The sequence below is a fragment of the Nerophis lumbriciformis genome, linkage group LG22 (assembly GCF_033978685.3).
Source record: "Nerophis lumbriciformis linkage group LG22, RoL_Nlum_v2.1, whole genome shotgun sequence".
Classification (NCBI taxonomy): domain Eukaryota; kingdom Metazoa; phylum Chordata; class Actinopteri; order Syngnathiformes; family Syngnathidae; genus Nerophis; species Nerophis lumbriciformis.
The window spans coordinates 20999800-21023392 of record NC_084569.2 but is presented as its reverse complement, the minus strand read 5'-3'; the positions used below and the strand labels follow the sequence as shown (position 1 = coordinate 21023392).

Here is a 23593-nt window from a genome sequence, read left to right as displayed (position 1 = left end):
GTGTTAATAATTTCACACATAAGTCGTTTCTGAGTATAATTCGCACCCCCAAACTATGAAAAAAACTGCGACTTATAGTCCGAAAAATACGGTATGTGTTCCGCTTTAAGATGCTATTTTAAACTTGATGTGCGTGGATGATAAGAACTTTTGTCGCTGCAATAATATGAAGTTACCACAGTTTTATCTACAGTTCTGTTTTGAAGCGAAATTGGCTGCCTCTCATTGTCATCACATACCGTGCAATAATGTGAGCGTCCTCTGGGTTAAGCCTTAACCCGGAATAATAATCACCACTCATATATGATAACACAATATTTTTTTTCTTCTTTTAATAGATTGATTACAATCTTTGGCAAGCTAGGTAATGTTTGCTGTGGTCTGGAACAATATGGCACACAAACAACTATCTGAAATGCAGCCAATATTATATACAGATAATGTGTCATGAGACTTGCAAAACTAAAATATATACTAAGAGGATAAAAGTAAAGTATATTAAATGAGCTCAAATATACCTACAAATGAGGCATAATGATGCAATATGTACATACAGCTAGCCTAAATAGCATGTACGATTAAATTGCAGTCAGGCACTGACCAGATATGCCTGATTAGCACTCCAACAAGTCAATAACATCAACAAAGCGCATGCACAGCATAAAACTTTTGGTGGACAAAACGAGACAAAGAAGGAGTGGAAGATTTTACATGTAAACAAACTGTTGCGTCACAGCCCACACTATGGTGAGTTCAAGAACCGCCGAAATTAGTAGGACAAAACGGTGTTTACCAATTACTCTCATCAGTGAAGCATACACACAAACATATTCAACAGTGGGCTTTCTAACAATTGGGAAGTTTCGTGTGATGTTTGTCCTCAAACAAAAGTTGCTCCAATGACGTCATCTCATGATGATCAACGATAAAATAGTATTTTCTTGTCGGGAGACCGACTTGCCATGGCTTTGGACATGGGATTTCCATAATGTACCATTTTCTTTGTGCATTTATTCTCAATATTTTTTTGTTTGTAGCTCAACAGTAATTGCGTTAACTTTGACAGCCCTAATTAAAACACACAGAAGTACCAAAAATTGGCATTGTTGAGTACCGGTATCGATTCCTATGTACCTAGAATTGGTACCATATCGATTCAAATGTGAAAAGTAACACAAACTTTGTATACATGAGATTGCCACTTACCCTGTGAGCACCACCACAAAGTCCATCACGTTCCATCCGTTCCTCAGGTACGAATTCTTGTGGAAGGCGAACCCCAGCGCCAGGATTTTTATCCCAGACTCAAAACAGAAGATCCCAATGAAATACGGCTCTGTGTCGTCCTGAGGAGAGAAAGAACACGCCAACCAGGTCAAGCTAAGCAGGAAACTGCTCGATCGTACAATATAGTGCATCAAATGTGTCTTTCTTACAAGGCGTTCAGAGAGCGGCGTCTTATCACCATCGGGCAAATGTTGTTCCAGGGCCAGGACGATGCAATTGGCAATGATGGTGGCGAGAATCATCCACTCAAATGGAGTGAGGGAAAACAGTCAAGGAAACCCAACAATGCACACAACATGTACAAAAGCAAAGTAACTGCTACCATTTTTTTTTATCATCCCGAAATTCCCTGATGATCTGGAATTCCTGGTTTTCCGTCGCATAATACCCACATTTCTCAACCGATTCAAACCATTCCACTATCAACACACTCCACTCAACCTGAACATTCAAATCAACGACTTTGTTGCTTCCAAAAATTACCGGTTTTCAATTGCAGTATGTCCAGTTTTGTCCCGATACCGGTGGTGGCGGACCGGTACCTTTCAGAGGCGGTATAGTACCGAATATGATTCATTAGTATTGCAATACTGTACTAATACCGGTATACCGTACAACCCTAATGTCTACTATTTTTTTCTTTCGACTACTCCACCCACATTTCTCAACTGATTTCAAACGTTCCACCGGCATAGCTGGGCCGGTAGAGTGGCTGTGCCAGCAACTTAAGGGTTGCAGGTTCGATTCCCGCTCCCGCCATTCTAGTCACTGCTGTTGAGTCCTTGGTCAAGACACTTTACCCACCTGCTCCCAGTGTCACCCACACTGGTTTAAATGTAACTTAGATATTGGGTTTCACTATGTAAAATGCTTTGAGTCACTAGAGAAAAGCGCTATATAAATATCATTCACTTCACTTCATTTCACCATCTATACATTCCTTGTAGTCATGGCAATCGGGGTACCTAAAAAAAAAGAATACAAAATAAATACTTTTTTTTTTTAATTCTCGGTTTTCCCAGGATTCCTGCTTTTCCGTAACTTTTAAGAAGTGTTACTACGTCCATATTTCTCAACCGATACCAACGGTTCCATTTACCATCCATTTAGCTCACTCAGGGCAATTGAGCTATTTCCACGTTCCCAGAAATTCCCGGTTTTCTTTACCACTTTGTGGAGGGGGGCGTGGCCTGGGGGCCTGCAGCGAAGCGGGGTGTGTCAGGACCGGCCTCGAACTCAGTGACGGGTGCGTGGATGGCCCACCTGGGCCTTGTTATCTAATCACCTGTCGCTCTGTTATAAGCAGCAGCCAGGAGGAGAGACGCGGTTGGAGCTGGAGGGAAGCTAGAGTGAGAGCACGAGCGTGACGGACACAGACAAACACTTGCTGAAAAGCAACGCAGTGACTGTATTGAGGAAAAATAAATATATATTGCTCAAAGTAAAGCCGCTGCTCCTCCACATCAAGAGGAGCCAGATGAGGTGGTTCGGGCATCTGGTCAGGATGCCACCCGAACGCCTCCCTAGGGAAGTGTTTAGGGCACGTCCGACCGGTAGGAGGCCGCGGGGAAGACCCAGGACACGTTGGGAAGACTATGTCTCCCGGCTGGCCTGGGAACGCCTCGGGGTCCCACAGGAAGAGCTGGACGAAGTGGCTGGGGAGAGGGAAGTCTGGGCTTGCCTGCTTAGGCTGCTGCCCCCGCGACCCGGCCTCGCATAAGCGGAAGAAGATGGATGGATGGATGGATGGAACCTGAACCAGGATCTCATGTCGGTGCGTGGTGGTCCAAAGAACCCACTGGGGGGCAACCTCCACACACTTATTCTCTAGTAAAGATGTAAGTTTAGATCTGGGTATGTCGTTGACTCTATTAAAGATGTGGATTTAGGTCTGGAGAATGTCGTTGTGAGTTTGTAAAGCCCTTTGAGACATCCAACATTTCAAAGTCAAAATGCTCCTTAGCATGCTAACATTAGCTTGCTAAATATTCTAGCTAATATTGCAGACGTACACCTCAGTCTTATAACTTGGGACTGTGTTGTTAGCATGCTAACATTAGCATTTCAGTTAGGCTTGCACATATCAGCACATTCAATGAAAGTGCATATTCCACTTTACTAAGGCCCTGTCTACAATAAGCCGGATAAAACGAACAATTATTTAGCCTAAGCACCATGTCAGTCACACTAAATCATCATTTAAGGTCCCCCTACTTGGATAATTGTTTTAACACGGGTGTATTTCTTGAATCTCCGGCTCTTAGCTTTGTATGGACTCATCAATCGTTTACAAACTGAGTTCGGAGAGGAAGTGACGCCAGAAAGACTGCGGCCCACACAGGAAGTAACGTCAGAAAGAACGCGCCACAGCCATTGAGTCATCCAGACATGCCGTTGTTTCTCCTTTCGTATGTACAGACGCTTGTGGAAATCACACATGAATACCTTAAGAGAAAGTGATTGCAGCTATTTCGGATACAACACTTCTTTGACGGCAAGAGCACTTTCCAATGTCCAAGTCAGCTGTGATTCTACTTACCGAAAAACTGTGTCCATTTGTCGAAGGAGAGACAACGAGAATGCGGACTTCCGTGGATGTGATAAAAACAAGTTAGCGCGTGCTTTGTATTACCTGGCCGTCAAGGGAAGACTACGGAAAAAGGGCGATTGCTTTTGGACTGGCAAAGCAGACTGTATCAGTTATGATCCGCCATGTATGTCGCGGACTCAACGTCTAGGTCCAGAGTATATTAAGTCACCAAAAACGAATGGACAAAGAAGGTGAAGGCAAAAGAGTGAGGAGTGTCCTGACCAGATTACTAGATCCCTAGATTGACTGATGTAAAGTGTTATTTATCACATTGTTTACTTACACGTGTCCATTAAAGGTTTGATTAATTTATGATGGCTCAGGTGTGATTCACTACAATAGGGCCCTACAGCACACTGGATTCCAGTTAATTGAAATAAGACAACACTGGATATTGTTCAGATAAGTTAAATTTAAGAAGTTGCACACAAAGCAACACTTGAGGTGACTATGACGTGCGCATTTTACGCGCATGCGTACTAGGTCGCGTTGCGCCGACGGACGGAGGGGGGCGGGGGGGAGTCTTAAAACGACCATTGTGTGTGTGTGGACAAGGATAAGGTTAGGTGGGATTTACCCTGGATAACCTTAGCCGGCTTAGTGTAGAAGGGGCCTAAGTGTTCTTGCAATATTTTTACAATAATAACTACCCTAGTTTTCGGACTATAAGTCGCACCGGCCGAAAATGCATAATAAAGAAGGAAAAAAACATATATAAGTCGCACTGGAGTATAAGTCGCATATTTTGGGGAAATTTATTTGATAAAACCCAACACCAAGAATAGACATTTGAAAGGCAATTTAAGATAAATAAAGAATAGTGAACAACAGGCTGAATAAGTGTACGTTATATGAGGCATAAATAACCAACTGAGAACGTGCCTGGTATGTTAACGTAACATATTATGGTAAGAGTCATTCAAATAACTATAACATATAGAACATGCTATACGTTTACCAAACAATCTGTCACTCCTAATCGCTAAATCCGATGAAATCTTATACGTCTAGTCTCTTACGTGAATGAGCTAAATAATATTATTTGATATTTTACAGTAACGTGTTAATAATTTCACATAATAATTTGAGTATAAGTCGCACCCCCGGCCAAACTATGAAAAAAACTGCGACTTATAGTCCGAAAAATACGGTACCTTAATCGAGGATAGTAATGTAATTTCTTTATTAGTAATTTTTGCTTATGCAAAGATATGCATGAAAAGGTTTTATTTTTGATATACTAATTTATTATGAATTAGTTGCAACACAATAGTGAGCAAAGATCAGTGAAAGAATATATGGCTCTGTTGTGTTACAAACTGTGGCTAAGGAACCTCATCTAAGCCAGTCCACAAACTCATACTGCTTACCCTTGACTCACTCACTTTCTTTAAAGCTAGTTCATTTAAAAAGGAACAAAAAAAAGTTATGTTTTCTCCCGAAGTCCACAAGGTGTGCTACAAAGGTTAATGTACTGGAAACACACCACAAGGTGTGCTTTTTTAAAATGTTTATTAACCAAATCAAACCACTGAATCTGTATAATTTGTCAAAGTAGGAAAGTCATTTAAACAATAACAGCTGCGTCTACCACAAAGCACACACACCCAGACCTTGGCACACTGTGGTACAACAGCATGCCCACACACTGAGTGAGATTTATTGTGACATCACCATTTGGCTCTGTGTACATAACCGTCTTAAGGCTAGTCAGGGAGGGAGACGGATCGAGAGAGATGGCAAAATAAGAAGCAAGACACCTAATTGAGTTTGTCACGATGGCTTCCTAGCGTTCACACACTCTCACTGGTGGTGTTGAGGCTGCTGGGTGAGAACGTTTTGTTCATACTACCATGATACTACACGCCAGGGGTCAAGGGCCAGAGTTTTCTCAGCAGACACTGTACTGTATGTCTGAAATAACAAACAAAAACAATTATAATAATACAAATATATTTTAATAACAATCAAAATAGTATGTTACTCTTCACTCAGGTTGGTAAATGTATAATTGTGAGAATGCTCCACAGCATTCACACAAAGAACACCTCCAGGCAACTACAACCCTAGACTAACACACTCCCCCCACCACATCCCACCTCCCCAGATTGTAAATAATCAAATGTATATACCTGTTTTTATGCTTTCAGAGCTTACTATGTTCACTGCTCGCTGTACATATCCTACCAAGTCAGACCTACACTGTTTCAATGTCCATTTCTCTGATGATATACTGTAATTGTTGATGACTGAAGTGCTGATATCAACCAAACCTAACCCCCCCGCCCCAACCCCTCCACATCCCACTCCCCGGATTGTAAATAATTCAATGTATATACGGTACTCTGATGATTAACTTGTGTGATGACTGTATTATGCTGATAGTATATATTTGTACCATGAATTGATTAACGTGGACCCCGACTTAAACAAGTTGAAAAACGTATTCAGGTGTTACCATTTAATTGTGAATTGTACGGAATATGTACTGTACTGTGCAATCTACCAATAGAAGTCTCAATCAATCAATCAAATTATGGTTTTCTACACCAAAATTCATCTATTTTCAACAACTTCAACTACTTCTTCTCCAGATTTTGGCGCGCTATATACCTCCCACGTTTTTCACCCGATTCAAACCGTTCCAACTTTAAACTGTTCAGCCTATTCGGGAATCGTGGCCTTTCCCTTGACAAATTCCAAAGATTCCCAGATTTCCCAGAATTCCAAGTTTTCCGGGACATTATTCCCATTCAAAATGAATTGGCCTTTTTTCAAACTTTCACCATTTCCACATTTTTCAACCTATTCAAACCATTCCACCTTCAACAGATATCACCATCCTGGAAATGTAAACTATAACTTTTCCAAGTTCACCAAAATTCCAGGATTTTCCAGAATTCCTGCTTTTCCAAAGCCCTATGCCCACCCTTTTTTCTGGCGACTACTCCTTCCACATTTTTCAACGCATTTCAACCGTTCCACCGTCAAAACATTTCTCTTAATCAGGACAAAAAAACTAGTTGTTTTGTAAACTGGAAAAATTCCCGGTTTTCCCGAAATTCCAGGAATTCCGTAATACTATTTCTCAATTCAAACATGTTACTACTTCAACAATTCTCGACCGATTTGAAAAATGTCAACACCAACCATTTCAACTCATTCAGACCATTCAAGTTTTTTACCATTTTCAAAAAAATTCCCGCTTTTCCCGAAATTCCCAATTTTTTATCAAATTCCCATTGAAATCAATGGGACATTTTTCAAAGTTCCACATGTCCCACATTTTTCATCTGATTCAAACTGTTTCAACGTCAAAATATTCAGCCTGTTCAGGAGTTGTGTGCTCTACTTCAACAATTCTAAAAAAAAATTCCCGGATTTCCTATAATTCCTTTTTATTTATTTATTTTTTAAATGATTATCATTTATCATTTATTTATTTTTTGCATTTTCCCCATTCAAAATGAATTGGTCCGTTTTCAAACTTCCACAATCCCCACATTCTTCAACCCATTCAAACCATTCCACCTTCAACAGATTCAACTCATCCTGGACATTCAAATTACCATTTTTCCACATTCAACAAATTTCCAGGAATTCCTGTTTTTTGGTAACATATTTCCACCCTTTAGTTCAACTACTGCTTTCACATTTTTCCAACCTATTTCAACCGTTCCACTGTCAAAACACTCCTCATATTCAGGACAAAAACCAAGCTGGTTAAGAAACTCGAAAAGTTACCGTTTTTCCCAATATTCCAGGAATTTCTCAATTAAAAACTGTTACTAATTCAACATTTCTTGACCGATTTAAACAATTCCAACATCAACACATTCCACTCATCCTGGACATTCAAACTAACACTTTCCCAAGTTCAAACCAACATTTCAACATTTAAACCATTTTTACATTCATCCTACGTTGGTCATTGGAGCATACACACGCAATTCCTTCAGAAATTGCCTCTTCTAGTTATATATTGAACCCTGGTCCTCAAGTGTCCTCACCCATTGAGTTATCCAGCCACTCAAAATGTACTGTAGCTCTTCTATTAATTAGCAGTTTTCCATAAAACTGTCAAGACTTGGACTTTGGCATGGTTTGTTTTCCCGTGGTGCAAAGCAACTTGACCGGACACTACGTGAAGGTAAGGACATGTTTAATATTTTAACTCAAAAAGCTCAAAAAGGTATAAACCAAAAGCGCTCACAGCAGAGGTAAAAAAAACTTGGCTACAAACTTCACTAATGAAACAAAACTTGCAAACTATGGCATGAATAAAGAAAACTTACTTGGAATGAGAAAAGAGCATGAAAAAGAGCAGCATGGATCATCAGCATGAATAACAAGGGTGTGTAGAGAGTGTGAGCATGAATGTAATGTCACCAGGCCGACCAACAGAAAATGACAGGCTTAAATAGTCATGTGGTGATTGAAAACAGGTGCGTGAGTTCAAATGAATCAGGTGCGCGAATTGATTGGCAGTCATGGCAACAAAACAGGGAGTGAAAAAACAGAAACTGACAGAGTGCACAAACCAAACAGAACATAGCCAAACTAAACATGATCACCAAGACATGACAAAAACTATATTGCAAGGGTGTTCAAAGTGCTATTTTCGACCCGCAGCTACTTTTTTTCTTTTTTAGCTCTTGACATTATTCAGGTATATTAGATATAACACTAACCTTTGTCACACATTACATACAACATTTTAATAACTTTTTTTGTTTTTAATAGCTTAGCATTTACTGATGTGTAGTGTTGCGGGATATAGACAATATACACAATTATATACATAATGCATGGTGATGACACACACATTAGCTGTGTCCCTCAAATTTGACAGCGACAATCGCACAAAGGCACCCTCAACGCAATGCAACGTCCTTGCAAGCAGATAACGTCCCTCCACAGGGCAGCTTCTAAATCCTGGGATGTGAGCACCCTTTGAGGGAAAAAAAGATGAACATTTCTATCAGCACAAAGTGCTGCCATACAATTTTGAAAATCAAGACTACATTTCTTGCAACTGGGTATATTTATACACTATATTTACCTTTAGATTCATTCTCATCAACCGACCTCTTTTGGCAATTTGTTTTAACACTTACCAGTACATGTTTCATGTAATGTACAACATCATTTTGGTTTTTTTTAGATAATTTACTAACATTATTATCATTGAAAATGTAACCCAGTGGTGGGCCATCTGCTGGCCTAACATAAATCATGATCATAAATTAATAAAAGTTCATTTTATTTTTCATTTACTTTTCATAAATATATAAAAGTATTCATCATATTCTCTTCGTGTCATATTAGGCTCCAGTGTTGCTGTTTTTAAGTTAGAGCTTTTATCCAATCAGAATTCAGCTAGCTTGTCGCCAGCGCTGTTTGAATTCTGCCGGAGGCCTTCTGAATCAACATTAGCAGCAGCTGTGCAGTTAAAACAAACAAAGGACGTTCCGTTAACACAATGGTCCCCAACCAACGGGCCGATTGGTACCGGGCCGCACAAGAAAAAAAAAAAAAAAAAAAAAAAAAAAAAAAGATTTTTTTTATTTTTTATTAAATCAACATAAAAAACACTATATTTACATTATATATCAATATAGATCAATACAGTCTGCAGGGATACAGTCCGTAAGCACACATGATTGTATTTCTTTATAAAAAAACAACCCCCCCGGTCCGTGGGACACATTTTCAAGCGTTGACCGGTCCGCAGCTACAAAAAGCTTGGGGACCACTGAGTTAACAGACTTGTCACACCCAAGTATCCAATCAAAAGTTGTGATTTACGAAAGCAGAAAGTGGCACCGGAGCCATACCCGGCCAGCGGAGAAATCAGCGGTTTCACTTTTTTAACCAACAAAGAAGCAGAGCAAAACGTTGATTAAGTGGCAAATATATATTTGCAAGAGCATTTTCAAGAAGGATATTTAAAGAGACACTAGATCTTGTGAGACGAGGTCGACCGACCCCGGGAACAGGTTAAGCTGTCCTGGCGGTGAAATGGTTTGTCTGCCACTTCTACTACGAGCGGTACCAATGGCTTATAGGGCATCCAATGGCTATTACAAATTGTGAGTTCAAATATATTTTTTCACATTCAATATGTTTCTTACAATTATTTTAGCTTTGACAGTACCACGTCGGAAGCGGATTTTTAGATTTTTAAATGCGCCAAAAAATAGCCCGTTTTGTACACTAGTGACAAATGAAGGTGATTCAATGCCCAGTAGTACACAAGTGTGTTTCTGTATAACATTTTTTAAGCCGTGGTAACGTGGCGACATAAAAGATTATATTTTGAGAGGTATTTATTGAAGTCGGACTAAGTAGGACATCACTGAAGGCCTAGGTGGGAAACTCACGCCCCGCCACTGGTAAAATCCTATAACATGCATGCAAAGAACTGAGAAAACGTTTCCCATTTGACAACTCTATCTTGTAGCCACGCCCCCTCGTGTAATACATTTCCGGTGTTGTGACCTCTGTTAACAATTTGTCACATCAAAAATATACCTTCTCACTGGCTACTAATAAATACTCCAGAACTACAACTGGTTTGGAACTAAGTGTTCGGATTGTAATCATCCACATATGATTAGCATCAAAGTAGACAGCCGTCAACGTTGTGGCTCATAGAGCAAACGGAGGCTAGGTGGTTGGCAAACTAGCGAGCTTGTTTCGGTTCTCCCCGTCCTGCAACTCAGTGTGGCGTTTAGGCAAGAGGAACAGCGAGTACCAGCAGCTGAAGCGAGCGTTCAACAAATTTTGATTGGATCGTATTTTTCTGATATTTCAGTAAAAAAACGCAGAAGTGATATTTTTCCCCAAAAATTAATGTTTAAAAACGCGGACTTCCGCGGACATTTCACATGCCTGTAAATCACAAATCTTTGTCTCCAGGGCAGCATATAAATAAAAATAAATGTTGGGCCTGATCCAAGTTTGCTAAGTATAAAAATGAGCCAAATTTTTTGAATGAATGAAACTGCTGTTCTAAATGTGTCCACTAGATGTCAAAATAGCAATTCTTTGTAGATGATGCTACATATGTAAAAAAAACAAAAAAAAAACACATCATGTTAAGACAATAGTTCTTAACCTTGTTGGAGGTACCAAACCCCACCAGTTTCATATGCGCATTCACCGAACCCAAACCGTAATCATAAAATGATGCTATTATATTAAAGAAATACTAATAAAGGTATCTTTTACAAACAGAAAGTTACAGGAATGTACACATGATACCATGTTTACATCTCATTGTGCAACATGTGAATGTTTTAGTGGGAACCAAATGCGATATCTGAAAGGGGTACACATTATTTCCAAAGCAGGACCCCCCACCCAGACATATAATACTAGTACACAGCTCATGAAAAACAATATGTTATAGTCACTGTAAATGGGCCAAAACACTTATATTAGAAAATAATCTCATGGAAATGACTGCTGTCATTTGATTACAATAATAAAATATTGAACTTGTTATTTTGTCAGGTTTGGGACAGGTGTGCTGCAGGTCTGACGTCGCTCACATGTGCTCCACTGAATGCTGAAGGAGTTTATGTGTTTGCTCACACATATGGAAAATTAGAAGTAACATTGTTTGGGGGTATCCATAATACGCCGACAGGGAAAGGTTTTTATTTACAAGATGAGTCGGGCGTGTCTTGACCTCCGCGGCGGATGCTCTGCCAAACCCGAGGCCGACTCACCGAACCTCTAGGGTTCGATCGAACCCAGGTTGAGAACCACTGTGTTAAGACATCAGTCGAGGAAAATGAGCAAACTACATAAATAACATCCTGTAATTTGATTTTGATATTATTTTTTTTATCTTGATAGATGAAAATGAACACCAATGAGTTGACTGATGAACATTATCACATAACTTATCCAGAAAGTATAAATAACGACAAATAAAGACAGAATACTATTAACCGCAACATGCAAGTGTAAAAAAAACCCAACAACATTATGATTTGTACATTTTCAGAATGTCCTTGTTCTATTTTTAAACAAAGAAAACAATCTGAAGTTGTCTTTATTTTTAAGTTATCGTGCCGTGATTTCACCAGTCCGGCCCATTTGGGAGTAGATTTTTCTCCATGTGGCCCCCGATCTAAAATGAGTTTGACACCCCTGTCTTAGATACAAACATCGACAGTACCAATACCAAGTATAGTTTCAGTGTATGGTTGGTACTACAGATATTCATTATTATTGAAAAAAAATGTTTTTGTCGTTTTTGTTATTGTTTACAACACTCAGGAAATGAGAGAGCCAATGGTATGTTTTGTTTTTGTGCAGATGTTCTACTCTATTGACTTTATACAAAAAATGTATGTAATAAAAGTGGATAAGGACATCATTGAATTTATATTTTTACACTGCTATCCTGTGTTTTTGTCCGATTTCTGTCAAAACTGAATCACTTCATGGTCCTGAAAATTTTAAGTACTGTATGAACATTGGTATGACCAATGTTCATACAGCAAGCTACTTGAAAAATGTAGTAAGCTAAGCTACAAGTTACAATACAAAAGTAGCTTGCTACATCAAATGTAACTGAGAGTGTACAAATGGACCCAATAAGGGTCCATTACTATCATCCCTCTAGGGAACACCCTACAACTACCCCCAGGGGTACCCATACCCCACTGTATGTATTCATTTAGTTTGTTTGTAGTTTGGATTTGCAGTCCATTTTCTCTCTTTGTAGCTTGTAGCTTTGATGTAAGCTACCTAGCTACATGGGTCTACATCTAAAAGTAGCTAAGCTACAGGAAAAGCTACTCGTAAAAAAAGTAGCTAAGCTACCGCCAAACTACTGGAAAATGTAGTTACGCTACATAGCTTAGCTACATGTAGCTTGTTACTGCCCATCACTGCCAACTGCACCTGTAACTATTTGGTTTTGGACTGATACTCACATTTGTAGCTGCTGTTGTTGACTTTGGACTGACTGACGAGAACACTAAGGCCGCGGAACACGATATGGCCCGCAAAGAGGTTTTATCCGGCCCGCGTGATGAGTTTGCTAAGTATAAAAATGAGTGAATAAAATAAATTGCTGTTCTAAATGTGTCCGATAGATGTCGCAATAGCAATTCTTTGTAGATTATGCTACGCAGCAGGCTTACACACACAAATGCATCCACAAAATATTTACACCACACACACATACCCCACTCCCATCCAACGCCGTCGATGCGAATCCCTTAGAGGGAGATGGACGGCTGGGCAGCGCCTGAAGAGCTGCAGCCTGCCACCGTAGCCCGCACACCCTCCCCTCTGTTGCAAGTCTCGAGTTGTATGTTGTAATATGCATATGTGCTTTGCTATGGAGTTTTTTCCCCATTCCAGACTGGGCCCCCTTAGAAGCCCAGTCTAGATTGTATTTTTTTACTCATCCTCCCCCAGCTTTTACCTTTTTCCCATCTTTTATGGGGCGCCTTGTGGCGACCCATCAGCGTTCCTGTTCTGTAACCCTGTACACCAGGGCTGCTCACACTTTTTCTGCAGGCGAGCTACTTTTCAAATGATCAAGTCGTGGGGATCTACCTCATTCATATATATAATTTATATTTACTTATCTATGAAATATATGTTTTTGTTAACAAGTTAAAGGTGTTTAATGATAATGCAAGCATGTTTAACACATATAGTTAATATTGTTAATAAATTAAAGGTGTTTAATGATAATACAAGTATGTTTAATACATATAGTTAATATTGTTAACAAGTTAAAGGTGTTTAAAAATAATGCAAGCATGTTTAACACATATAGTTAATATTGTTAACAAGTTAAAGGTGTTTAATGATAATGCAAGCATGTTTAACACATAGTTAATATTGTTAATAAATTAAAGGTGTTTAATGATAATACAAGTATGTTTAATACATAAAGTTAATATTGTTAACAAGTTAACAATATTTAAAGATAATGCAATCATATTTAACACATATAGTTAATATTGTTAACAAGTTAAAGGTGTTTAATGATAATACAAGCATGTTTAACACATATAGTTAATATTGTTAATAAGTTAAAGGTGTTTAAAGATAATGCAAGCATGTTTAACACATATAGTTAATATTGTTAACAAGTTAAAGGTGTTTAAAGATAATGCAAGCATGTTTAACACATATAGTTAATATTGTTAACAAGTTAAAGGTGTTTAAAGATAATACAAGCATGTTTAACACATATAGTTAATATTGTTAACATGTTAAAGGTGTTTAAAGATAATACAAGCATGTTTAACACATATAGATTCCTTTCTTTCATGAAGACAAGAATATAAGTTGGTGTATTACCTGATTCTGATGACTTGCATTGATTGGAATCAGACAGTGGTGCTGTTAACGTCCGCATTTTCGAATGGAGGAGAAAAAAAGTCCTCCTTTCTGTCCAATACCACATGAAAGTGGTTGGTTTTTGGCATCGTATTTGTCCAGCTTCCGTACTCCTTTGTATACACTTTACAGGAAATACATTGTCGGCAAACTCCGTAGCTTGCTAGCTTGTGCACGCCAGCCTTCTGAGACTCTTATTTTGTTAGCGCAACTGTGCAGTCGGTCTTTGGAGTTTTGACGACAGGTACGGCGCCAGAGTCTGTTGAAATAAAGTGTTTCTCGCCTTCCAGTCGGTAATTTTAATGAGCTGGCAGCAGCCAGCGTCATCTCAGAAGACCCTCGGGTGCCGTGAATGTCAATCAAGTGACGAAAGTGATGTCATAGTGAAGATTTATGATCGCTCATTTTTAGGACTATTTTTTTAATGCCTGGCTGGTGATCGACTGACACACCCTCCACGATCGACCGGTAGCTCGCGATCGACGTAATGAGCACCCCTGCTGTACACTGTTTGTCTAATCTTGAACGGGTTTGTGCTGAAAACAAAGTTTTGTTGTACTTGTGCAATGACAATAAAGACCTACCTAACTACCTAGTATCGCCAAAAAATAATGTAAAGTATCCAAACAAGAGAAAAATAAATGCTTGGTACGTTTTAAAATCAAATCAAAAACCTGCTCGAAAAAGCAAATAAGCAAGTGGATTAATAATACTTTAAAAAAATAATACATTTAAAAAACGATACAATATGATATCGTTTGTCATCAGCTAAGGTAGGAGCCTTCTCAAAACATTTTAAATGTGTTGTATTATTAATCACAAGCCAAATATTATATTGTGATATATATCTATCACAAAAGGCTGCAAAATATATTGCAATATAGATTTTAGGCCATATCGCCTATCCCTGGCCCCCCGCATTATTTTATTTTTTGATTATGCGGCCCTTGGTGGAAAAAATGCAGACACCCCTGCTGTATGGTATCATTATTTGGGTGTTTGGCGGGCTGCCTTTTGAGGACCTCTGATATACGCGACAAGACGAAGTGCTTCTAATATTTTATTCCTCGTTCAGTGAGAAACGTCACTACAAATTACAATAATATAGTCAACTAATCTAAATCTAAAATGACTATCATGATAAAGACTTAGCGCTTGTGTTTTATACTGTGTATGTTGTGTCCAATGAGTGTAAATGGCACAAAGCGTAAATTAAAACCACATCCAATAAATCATTTGACTCGGTTTCTCTTCTCTGCCTGTCTCCTTTCCTTCACCTTAGTGCTATTTGCTCACCTCCATTGGGAGCAGCTATTCCCATGGCGAGGAAGCGGGGGAATGGAAGCCATTTATGGACTCATAAATTATACGTGCTCGGGTATGTGCATTGCCATACATGTCTGTATAGACATGTTTACATTACGTATGTGTTTTTTTTACTCCGGTTGCGATTCAAAAGTAAAACCGAAAAGCCTATCCAGGTGTTAATAGCCTGGTCCGAGCCTGTAATGTGTTTGACGGCCCTTAACAGGCGCACATCACTGGGAAGCTCAGGGCACCACCCAATTAGCCTGGCTGGCCTACAGCAAACATGTGCATGTGTGTGTTTTGTGCAGCTCACTAAACGTGTGTGTGTGTGTGTGTGTGTGTGAGAGAGGGGGAGCCATAGTGTGTGCTTGAAACCTTTAAAGCAGGGGTGTCAAATGTACGGCCCGTGGGCCGGATAAGGCCCACGAACATTGATTGATTGATTGAAACTTTTATTAGTAGATTGCACAGTTCAGTACATATTCCGTACAATTGACCACTAAATGGTAACACCCGAATAAGTTTTTCAACTTGTTTAAGTCGGGGTCCACGTAAATCAATTCATGATAAAACAGGTTTTATCCGGCCTGCGTGATGAGTTTGCTAAGTATAAAAATGAGCCGAAATTTTTCAATGAAAGAAATTGCTGTTCTAAATGTGTCCACTAGATGTCGGAATAGCTATTCTTTGTAGATTATGCTACATATTAGGGTTGTACGGTATACCGGTATTAGTATAGTACCGCGGTACTAATGAAACATATTCGGCACTATACCGCCTCTGAAAAGTACCGGTCCAAAAGTACATCGAAATTTTTTGGCATCACAACATCTTCTTTAGTTTTTAAAAAAAATTTATATTATGTTTATAAACTCAGGAAATATGTCCCTGGACACATGCGGACTTTGAATATGACCAATGTATGATCCTGTAACGACTTGGTATCGGATTGATACCCACATTTGTGGCATCATCCAAAACTATGAGTGTAACGGTACGTGTATTTGGATTTAACCGTTTCGGTACGGGGGTTTCGGTTCGGTTCGGAGGTGTACCGAACGAGTTTCCACACAGACATACTAAGTAGCGTAACGCACGTTGTGTAAACAATGCACACAGAGGCACAACACACGGCTAACGGGCTAGGATGGACTGACCATACGTCCTCTTTTCACCGGACATGTCCTCTTTTGCGGAGCTGTCAGGGCGGAGTTTCTTAAATGCCTCAAATGTCCGGCATTTTGAGTTAGGGTTGCGTGTATTTTTAATGTACGTTCAGGGTTAAGAAGGGGTTAAAAACAAAACAAATTGTGCGCTCAGCAGCATTGGTGAGGGAGGGGCAGAGACAGAGAGAGCGAGAGAGTTATGATAAACGCGCATGTGTCGCCAGTTTCTGCTTTTTATCCATAGATTTATCAGATTCAATTTTTTATTATCTATAGTATGGGTGTCAAAAGTGTGCCCCGGAGGCCATTTGTGGCCCACAGCTATTGTTTTAAAGGCCCACGGCACATTCTAAAAATACTATTAAAATAAACAAAAACATAACAAAAGTGAAATAAAAAAGCTTAAAGGTTAAATGTAATTTAGAAAAAGTTGCAATGTTGACTAATAAAACAAAGCTGTTTTTTTTTCTTTCAAACTGTCATTGCTCAAAACATAATATTGAATCAAAATCAATGTTATTATGAATTATTGACCTATCCAAGGTTCCGATTACTTCACATCAAATATTCCACTAAGAAAAATATTTTTGGTGGAAGATTTTGCAAATTTGGTAAATAACACCAAAATTTATATTTTGTTGTTTTCTTACTGTACCGAAAATGAACCGAACCGTGACGTCTAAACCGAGGTACGTACGGAACCAAAATTTGTGTGTACCGTTACACCCCTATACAAAACTAATGTAAAGTATCAAACAGAAGAATAAGTGATTATTACATTTTAACAGAAGTGTAGATAGAACATGTTAAAAGAGAAAGTAAGCAGATATTAACAGTAAATGAACAAGTAGATTAAAAATTAATTTTCTACCACTTGTCCTTAATAATGTTGACAAAATGATAGAATGGAAAATGACACAATATGTTACTGCATATGTCAGCAGACTAACTTAGGAGCCTTTGTTTGCTTACTTACTACTAAAAGACAAGTTGTCTTGTATGTTCACTATTTTATTTAAGGACAAACTTGCAATAAGAAACATATGTTTAATGTACCCTAAGATTTTTCATTAAAACAAAGCCACTAATGCAATTTTTTGTGGTCGTCTTTATTTAGAAAAGTACCGAAAAGCATAGAAATAATTTTGGTACCGGTACCAAAAAAATTGGTATCGGAACAACACTACTACATATATAAAAAAATAAACCACATGATGTTAGTGCACCAATCGAGGAAAATGAGCAAACTACATCAATAACATCCTGTAATTTGATTTTGATATTATTTTTTTTATCTTGATGGATTGAAAATTAACACCAGTGAGTTGACTGATGAGCATTATCACAGAATTTATTCAGAAAGTATAAATAACGATGAATAAAGATAGAATACTATTAACCGCAACATGTAAGTGTAAAAAAAACAACAACAACATTAACATTTGTACATTTTCAGAATGTCATTGTTCTATTTTTAAAGAAAGAAAACAATCTGAAGTTGTCTTTATTTTTAAGTTATCGTGTCGTGATTTTACCCACTTGGGAGTAGATTTTTCTCCATGTGGCCCCCGATCTAAAATTAGTTTGACACCCCTGCTTTAAAGTATGATGTCCTCCATCCTTACACTGCCACTTATCGGTGCGCACGCACACACACGCGCACACACACACACACACACACACACACACACACACACACACACACACACACACACACACACACACACACACACACACACACACACACACACACACATGAATAAATGACTCTTACTTTGCCATAAACCTTCAATAATGAATTGCTTCCTGTGCCTTCCTTTGCTGGCTATATATAGCAGCAACTCAAAGGCAAGGAATCCAGAGTCTTGCTCTTTTACGTGTGTGTAGGCTTTTACGCTGTTGGTAGGGTCAGAAGGAGACGTCCCCCCCCCCCGAGCCAGGCCCCTACATCTTCTCTGGATGACGCAAATAAGCAGCAGCACTCGTCTGCTAATTTTCCCAACATCGCCGCTCTCTCTAATATGGTTCCTGCATCTCCCCACCTGCCACGTTATAAGCCATTCTCTTCCTCAAAAGCGCTAAATTGCCTCGTCTTTTTCACCTGCTCATCTTTTTCCCCCTCCATCTCATCTTCCTGCCTTCCCATCTTTCCCCTTGCTGAGCTGGGCCCCATCAATCATCTCTATCTCTATCACGCCATCTCCATCCAATATCTAAAAAGAGAGGAACGAGATGCGACGTCAGCACATGCAGAGGCAGCCAGGAACAGAGTGGGAGTGGATATTAAGGGGGCGGGGGCGGGGGGGGCGTACATAAGAGAGCTAAAGGAAAGAGGAAGAAAGAAACTGACCTGTGGGCACAGACGTGATTGAATAGAGCGAAGGGGGGAAAAAAAGAGGAGGTGGGGGGGGATGCAGGATAACGCAAGACTAAGGGGTGTGAGAGTATTGCGGTATTTTCTTCTCCTGAGCTGTGTGGAAAGTAGGTTAGTGGCGGCACACACACGGACTGTATGAAGAAAAAAAAAACGTAGGGTGGGGGGGATTATATGGAGAGGAGTGGGAGGGAGATGATACATTATGCTGCATGTGCCACTGTGTGTAATCACCGCACGACTCCATCTTTAGAAACACTTCACACATCCACGCCGACACCACAAGAGCATATTGTGCAAACAGTGGGCTTGTCACACAAATAGGACGGTCTTCCGCCCTATATAGGTTGCAAACCAGCCCAGTCCCCCTCCCAAAGTTATGTACCTCAACTTTGCAGATTTCTATAAACACACTCAGGCTATGTCTACACCAGGGGTCGGCAACCCGCGGCTCCGGAGCCGCATGCGGCTCTTTGACCACTCTGATGCGGCTCAGCTGCATACTTGTCGACCCTCCCGATTTTTCCGGGAGACCTCCGAATTTCAGTGTCCCTCCCGAAAATCTCCCGGGGCAACCATTCTCCAATTTTCACCCGGACAACAATATTGAGGGCGTGCCGTGATGGCACTGCCTTTAACGTCCTCTACAACCTGTCGTCACGTCCACTTTTTCACCATTCTATCTGTGTGCCGGCCCAGTCACATGTTGTATGCGGCTTCTGCTTACACACGTAAGTGACTGCAAGGCATACCTGGTCAACAGCCATACAGGTCACACTGAGGGTGGCCATATAAACAACTTTAACACTGTTACTAATATGCGCCACACTGTGAACCCACACCAAACAAGAATGACAAACACATTTCGGGAGAACATCCGCACTGTAACACAACTTGAACACAACAGAACAAATACCCAGAATCCCTTGCGTCTTTAACTCTTCCGGGCTACATTATACACCCCCGCTACAACCAAACCCCGGATGTTCTCCCGAAATGTGTTTGTCATTCTTGTTTGGTGTGGGTTCATAGTGTGGGGCATATTAGTAACAGTGTTAAAGTTGTTTATACGGTCACCCTCAGTGTGACCTGTATGGCTGCTGACCAAGTATGCCTTGCAGTCACTTATGTGTGTCTGCAGAAGCCCCATTCAACTTGTAACTGGGCTGGTACGCTGTTATACAGGTTGTAGAGGGCGCTAAAGGCAGTGCCATCACGGCACGCCCTTATTATTGTTGTTTGGGTGATAATCAGCAGACGTTCGAGAGAATAGTTGCCCTGGAATTCGTGAGTCTCCCGGTAAAATCGGGAGGGTTGGCAAGTATGACGCTGTCAAGCACCATTCATATAAAACTCGCGTCTCACGGGCTGAGACCTCTGGTTTATACATAGCACAAAGCAAAAAAAAAAACTTTGTATGCAGTGTTATTTCATTTTAAATTTCAAAATAGTTTTGTGGCTTCCATTGTTTTCTTTAATTTATGAAACAGGTCAAAATGGCTCTTTGAGTGGTAAAGGTTGCCGACCCCTGGTCTACACTAAGCTGGATAACCCCTTACACCAGGGGCGTCAAACTCGTTTTAATTGAGGGCCATATCGCAGTTATGTTTGCCCTCAGAGGGCCACTTCTAACAGTGAATTAGATTATTACACAATTGCCTATGCATTTGATGATTTTTATGTACAATGTAAAACATTTTTTAGATTTTAGTCAGTCGCAAAAACTTTACAGTAAAATTTACATAGTTTTTTTCATCATGTTACTGTAAATGGAAAAAAACAGTACAACTGTTTTTCACGGTACAAAACTGGCAGCTCAGTAGATGGAATTTTACTGTAAAATTTACAGTGTTTTTTTACTGTAAATATAAAACTGCATTTTTACAGTAAAATTCTGGTAATTTAGCTGCCGGATTTTTACCGTAAAAACTAGGGATGTCCGATAATGGCCTTTTTGCCGATATCCGATATTCCGATATTGTCCAACTCTTAATTACCGATACCGATATCAACCGATACTGACATATACAGTCGTGGAATTAACACATTATTATGCCTAATTTGGACAACCAGGTATGGTGAAGATAAAGTCCTTTCTAAAAAAATGTATAAAATAAAAGAATATAAATAAATTAAAAACATTTTCTTGAATAAAAAAGAAAGTAAAACAATATAAAAACAGTTACATAGAAACTAGTAATTAATGAAAATGAGTAAAATTAACTGTTAAAGGTTAGTACTATTAGTGGACCAGCAGCACGCACAATCATGTGTGCTTACGGACTGTATCCCTTGCAGACTGTATTGATATATATTGATATATAATGTAGGAACCAGACTATTAATAACAGAAAGAAACAACCCTTTTGTGTGAATGAGTGTGAATGAGTGTAAATGGGGGAGGGAGGTTTTTTAGGTTGGTGCACTAATTGTAAGTGTATCTTGTGTTTTTTATGTTGATTTAATAAAAAAAAATAAAAATAAAAAAATAAAAACCTGATACCAATAATGACAAAAACAATACCGAAAATTTCCAATATTACATTTTAAAGCATTTATCAGCCGATGATATCGGCAGGCCGATATTATCGGACATCTCTAGTAAAAACGACAATTGTAGATTGTAGACGTGTACTATTGTGAATACCAAAATAGTATCACCATTTTTTACAGTAAAAAAAACTGGCAGCTCAGTTGCCAGCATTTAATGGTCAAAAAACAGTGGAACTGTTTTTTTCAGTTACAGTAAAATAATGTAAAACCACAGCAAATTTCATAAAGTGGCTGTAAAATCTATTTATAAAATTTTACACCTTGATGAATAACTTGCTTTGAAATCATATGTCAAGCAGATAAAACATTTTTATTTCTAGTTGAACAAAAACATTGTTTGAATGTATGATCATATACTTGTTACATTATAATATTTATGTTTAAAAAATATGCGACTGCATTGAGTGCATGTATTTTTTCTGTCAAAATGGTAAAAACTAATACATTTAGTAAGAAAATATAAAGTGCTTTAATGACGCATATTACTTCCAGGCTTTCGAGGGCCAAATAAAATGATGTGGCGGGCCTTGAGTTTGACGCTGGTGCCTTACACGAATAATTATTTAGCCTAAGCCCCGTTTCGGCCACACTAAATCATCGTTTAAGGCAGTGTTTTTCAACCATTTCTGAGCCGAGGCACATTTTTTTCATTGAAAAAATCCCGAGGCACACCACTAGCAGAAAACATTCAAAAATTAAAATCAGCAGCCGATATTGACAGTAAAAAGGCATTCTTGCAACTGTTGGATATGAATTCAAACCATAACCAACCTGCATCAATATAGCTCTTGTCTCAAAGTAGGTGTACTGTCACGACCTGTCACATCACGCCGTGACTTATTTGGAGTTTTTTGGTGTTTTCCTGTGTGTAGTGTTTTAGTTCTTGTCTTGCACTCCTATTTTGGTGTTGATTGTCATGTCATGTATAGATGTACTTTGTGGACGCCGTCTGCTCCACACGCTGTAAGTCTTTGCTGTCGTCCAGCATTCTGTTTTTGTTTACTTTGAAGCCAGTTCAGTTTTAGCTTTGTTATGCATAGCCATCCCTAAGCTTCAATGCCTTTTCTTAGCGGCACTTGCCTTTTGTTTATTTTTGGTTTAAGCGTTAGATACCTTTTTACCTGCAAACCATCGTCGTCGTTCCCGACATCTACAAAGCAATTAGCTACCTGCTGCCATCTACTGATATGGAAGAATATTACACGGTTACTCTGCTGAGCTCTAGACAGCACAGACACTCAACAACGGCACATTTGCGGATGGTTTGCAAAAAATATTTTTAACCCAATTAGGTGAAATTACATAATCTCCCACGGTACACCAAACAATATCTCACGGTACACTAGTGTGCCGCGGCACAGTGGTTGAAAAACGTTGGTAACCCTCCTTGGATAGTTTTTTACACGGGTAAGTCCGCCGTGTATTTCTTGAATTTCTGGCTCTTAGCTTTGTATGGACTCATTGATCATTTACAAACTGAGTTCGGAGAGGAAGTGACGCCAGAAAGACCGCGGCCCACACAGGAAGTGACGTCAGAAAGAACGCGCCACAGCCAGCTTCATAACAACCTGTTTCCACTCGGAGGTAGACATGCCCGTGTTTCTCCTTCTACATGTACAGACGCTTGTGAAAATCACACATGAATACCTGAAGAGAAAGTGATTGCAGCTATTTTGGATACAACACTTCTCATATGGCAAGAGTACTTTCGAATGTCCGGGTCAGCTGTGATTCTACTTATCGAAGGAGAGACAACGAGAATGCGGGCTCCCGTGGATGTGATAAAAAAAGGTAGCGTGTGCTTTGTATTACCTGGCCGACGAGGGAAGACTACGGAAAAACGGCGATTGCTTTTGGACTGACAAAGCAGACTGTATCAGTTATTGCCCGCCATGTATGTCGCGGACTCAACGTCTAGGTCCAGAGTATATAACG

The 23593-nt window shown here is 39.4% G+C and overlaps 1 protein-coding gene across 12 annotated transcripts in view; it reads right to left on the bottom strand.

Annotated features, from left to right (window-relative positions):
- Positions 1-23593, bottom strand: part of cacna1aa (calcium channel, voltage-dependent, P/Q type, alpha 1A subunit, a) — a 271996-nt gene that overhangs the window by 197188 nt on the left and 51215 nt on the right. For all 12 annotated transcript variants that reach the window (XM_072915681.1, XM_072915688.1, XM_072915690.1 and 9 more), the window contains exons 2-3: positions 1437-1543; positions 1207-1346 (exon numbers count right to left, since the gene is read on the bottom strand). In XM_072915681.1, the coding sequence (XP_072771782.1) occupies positions 1207-1346; positions 1437-1543 (247 nt within the window). The remainder of the gene's footprint in view (positions 1-1206; positions 1347-1436; positions 1544-23593) is intronic.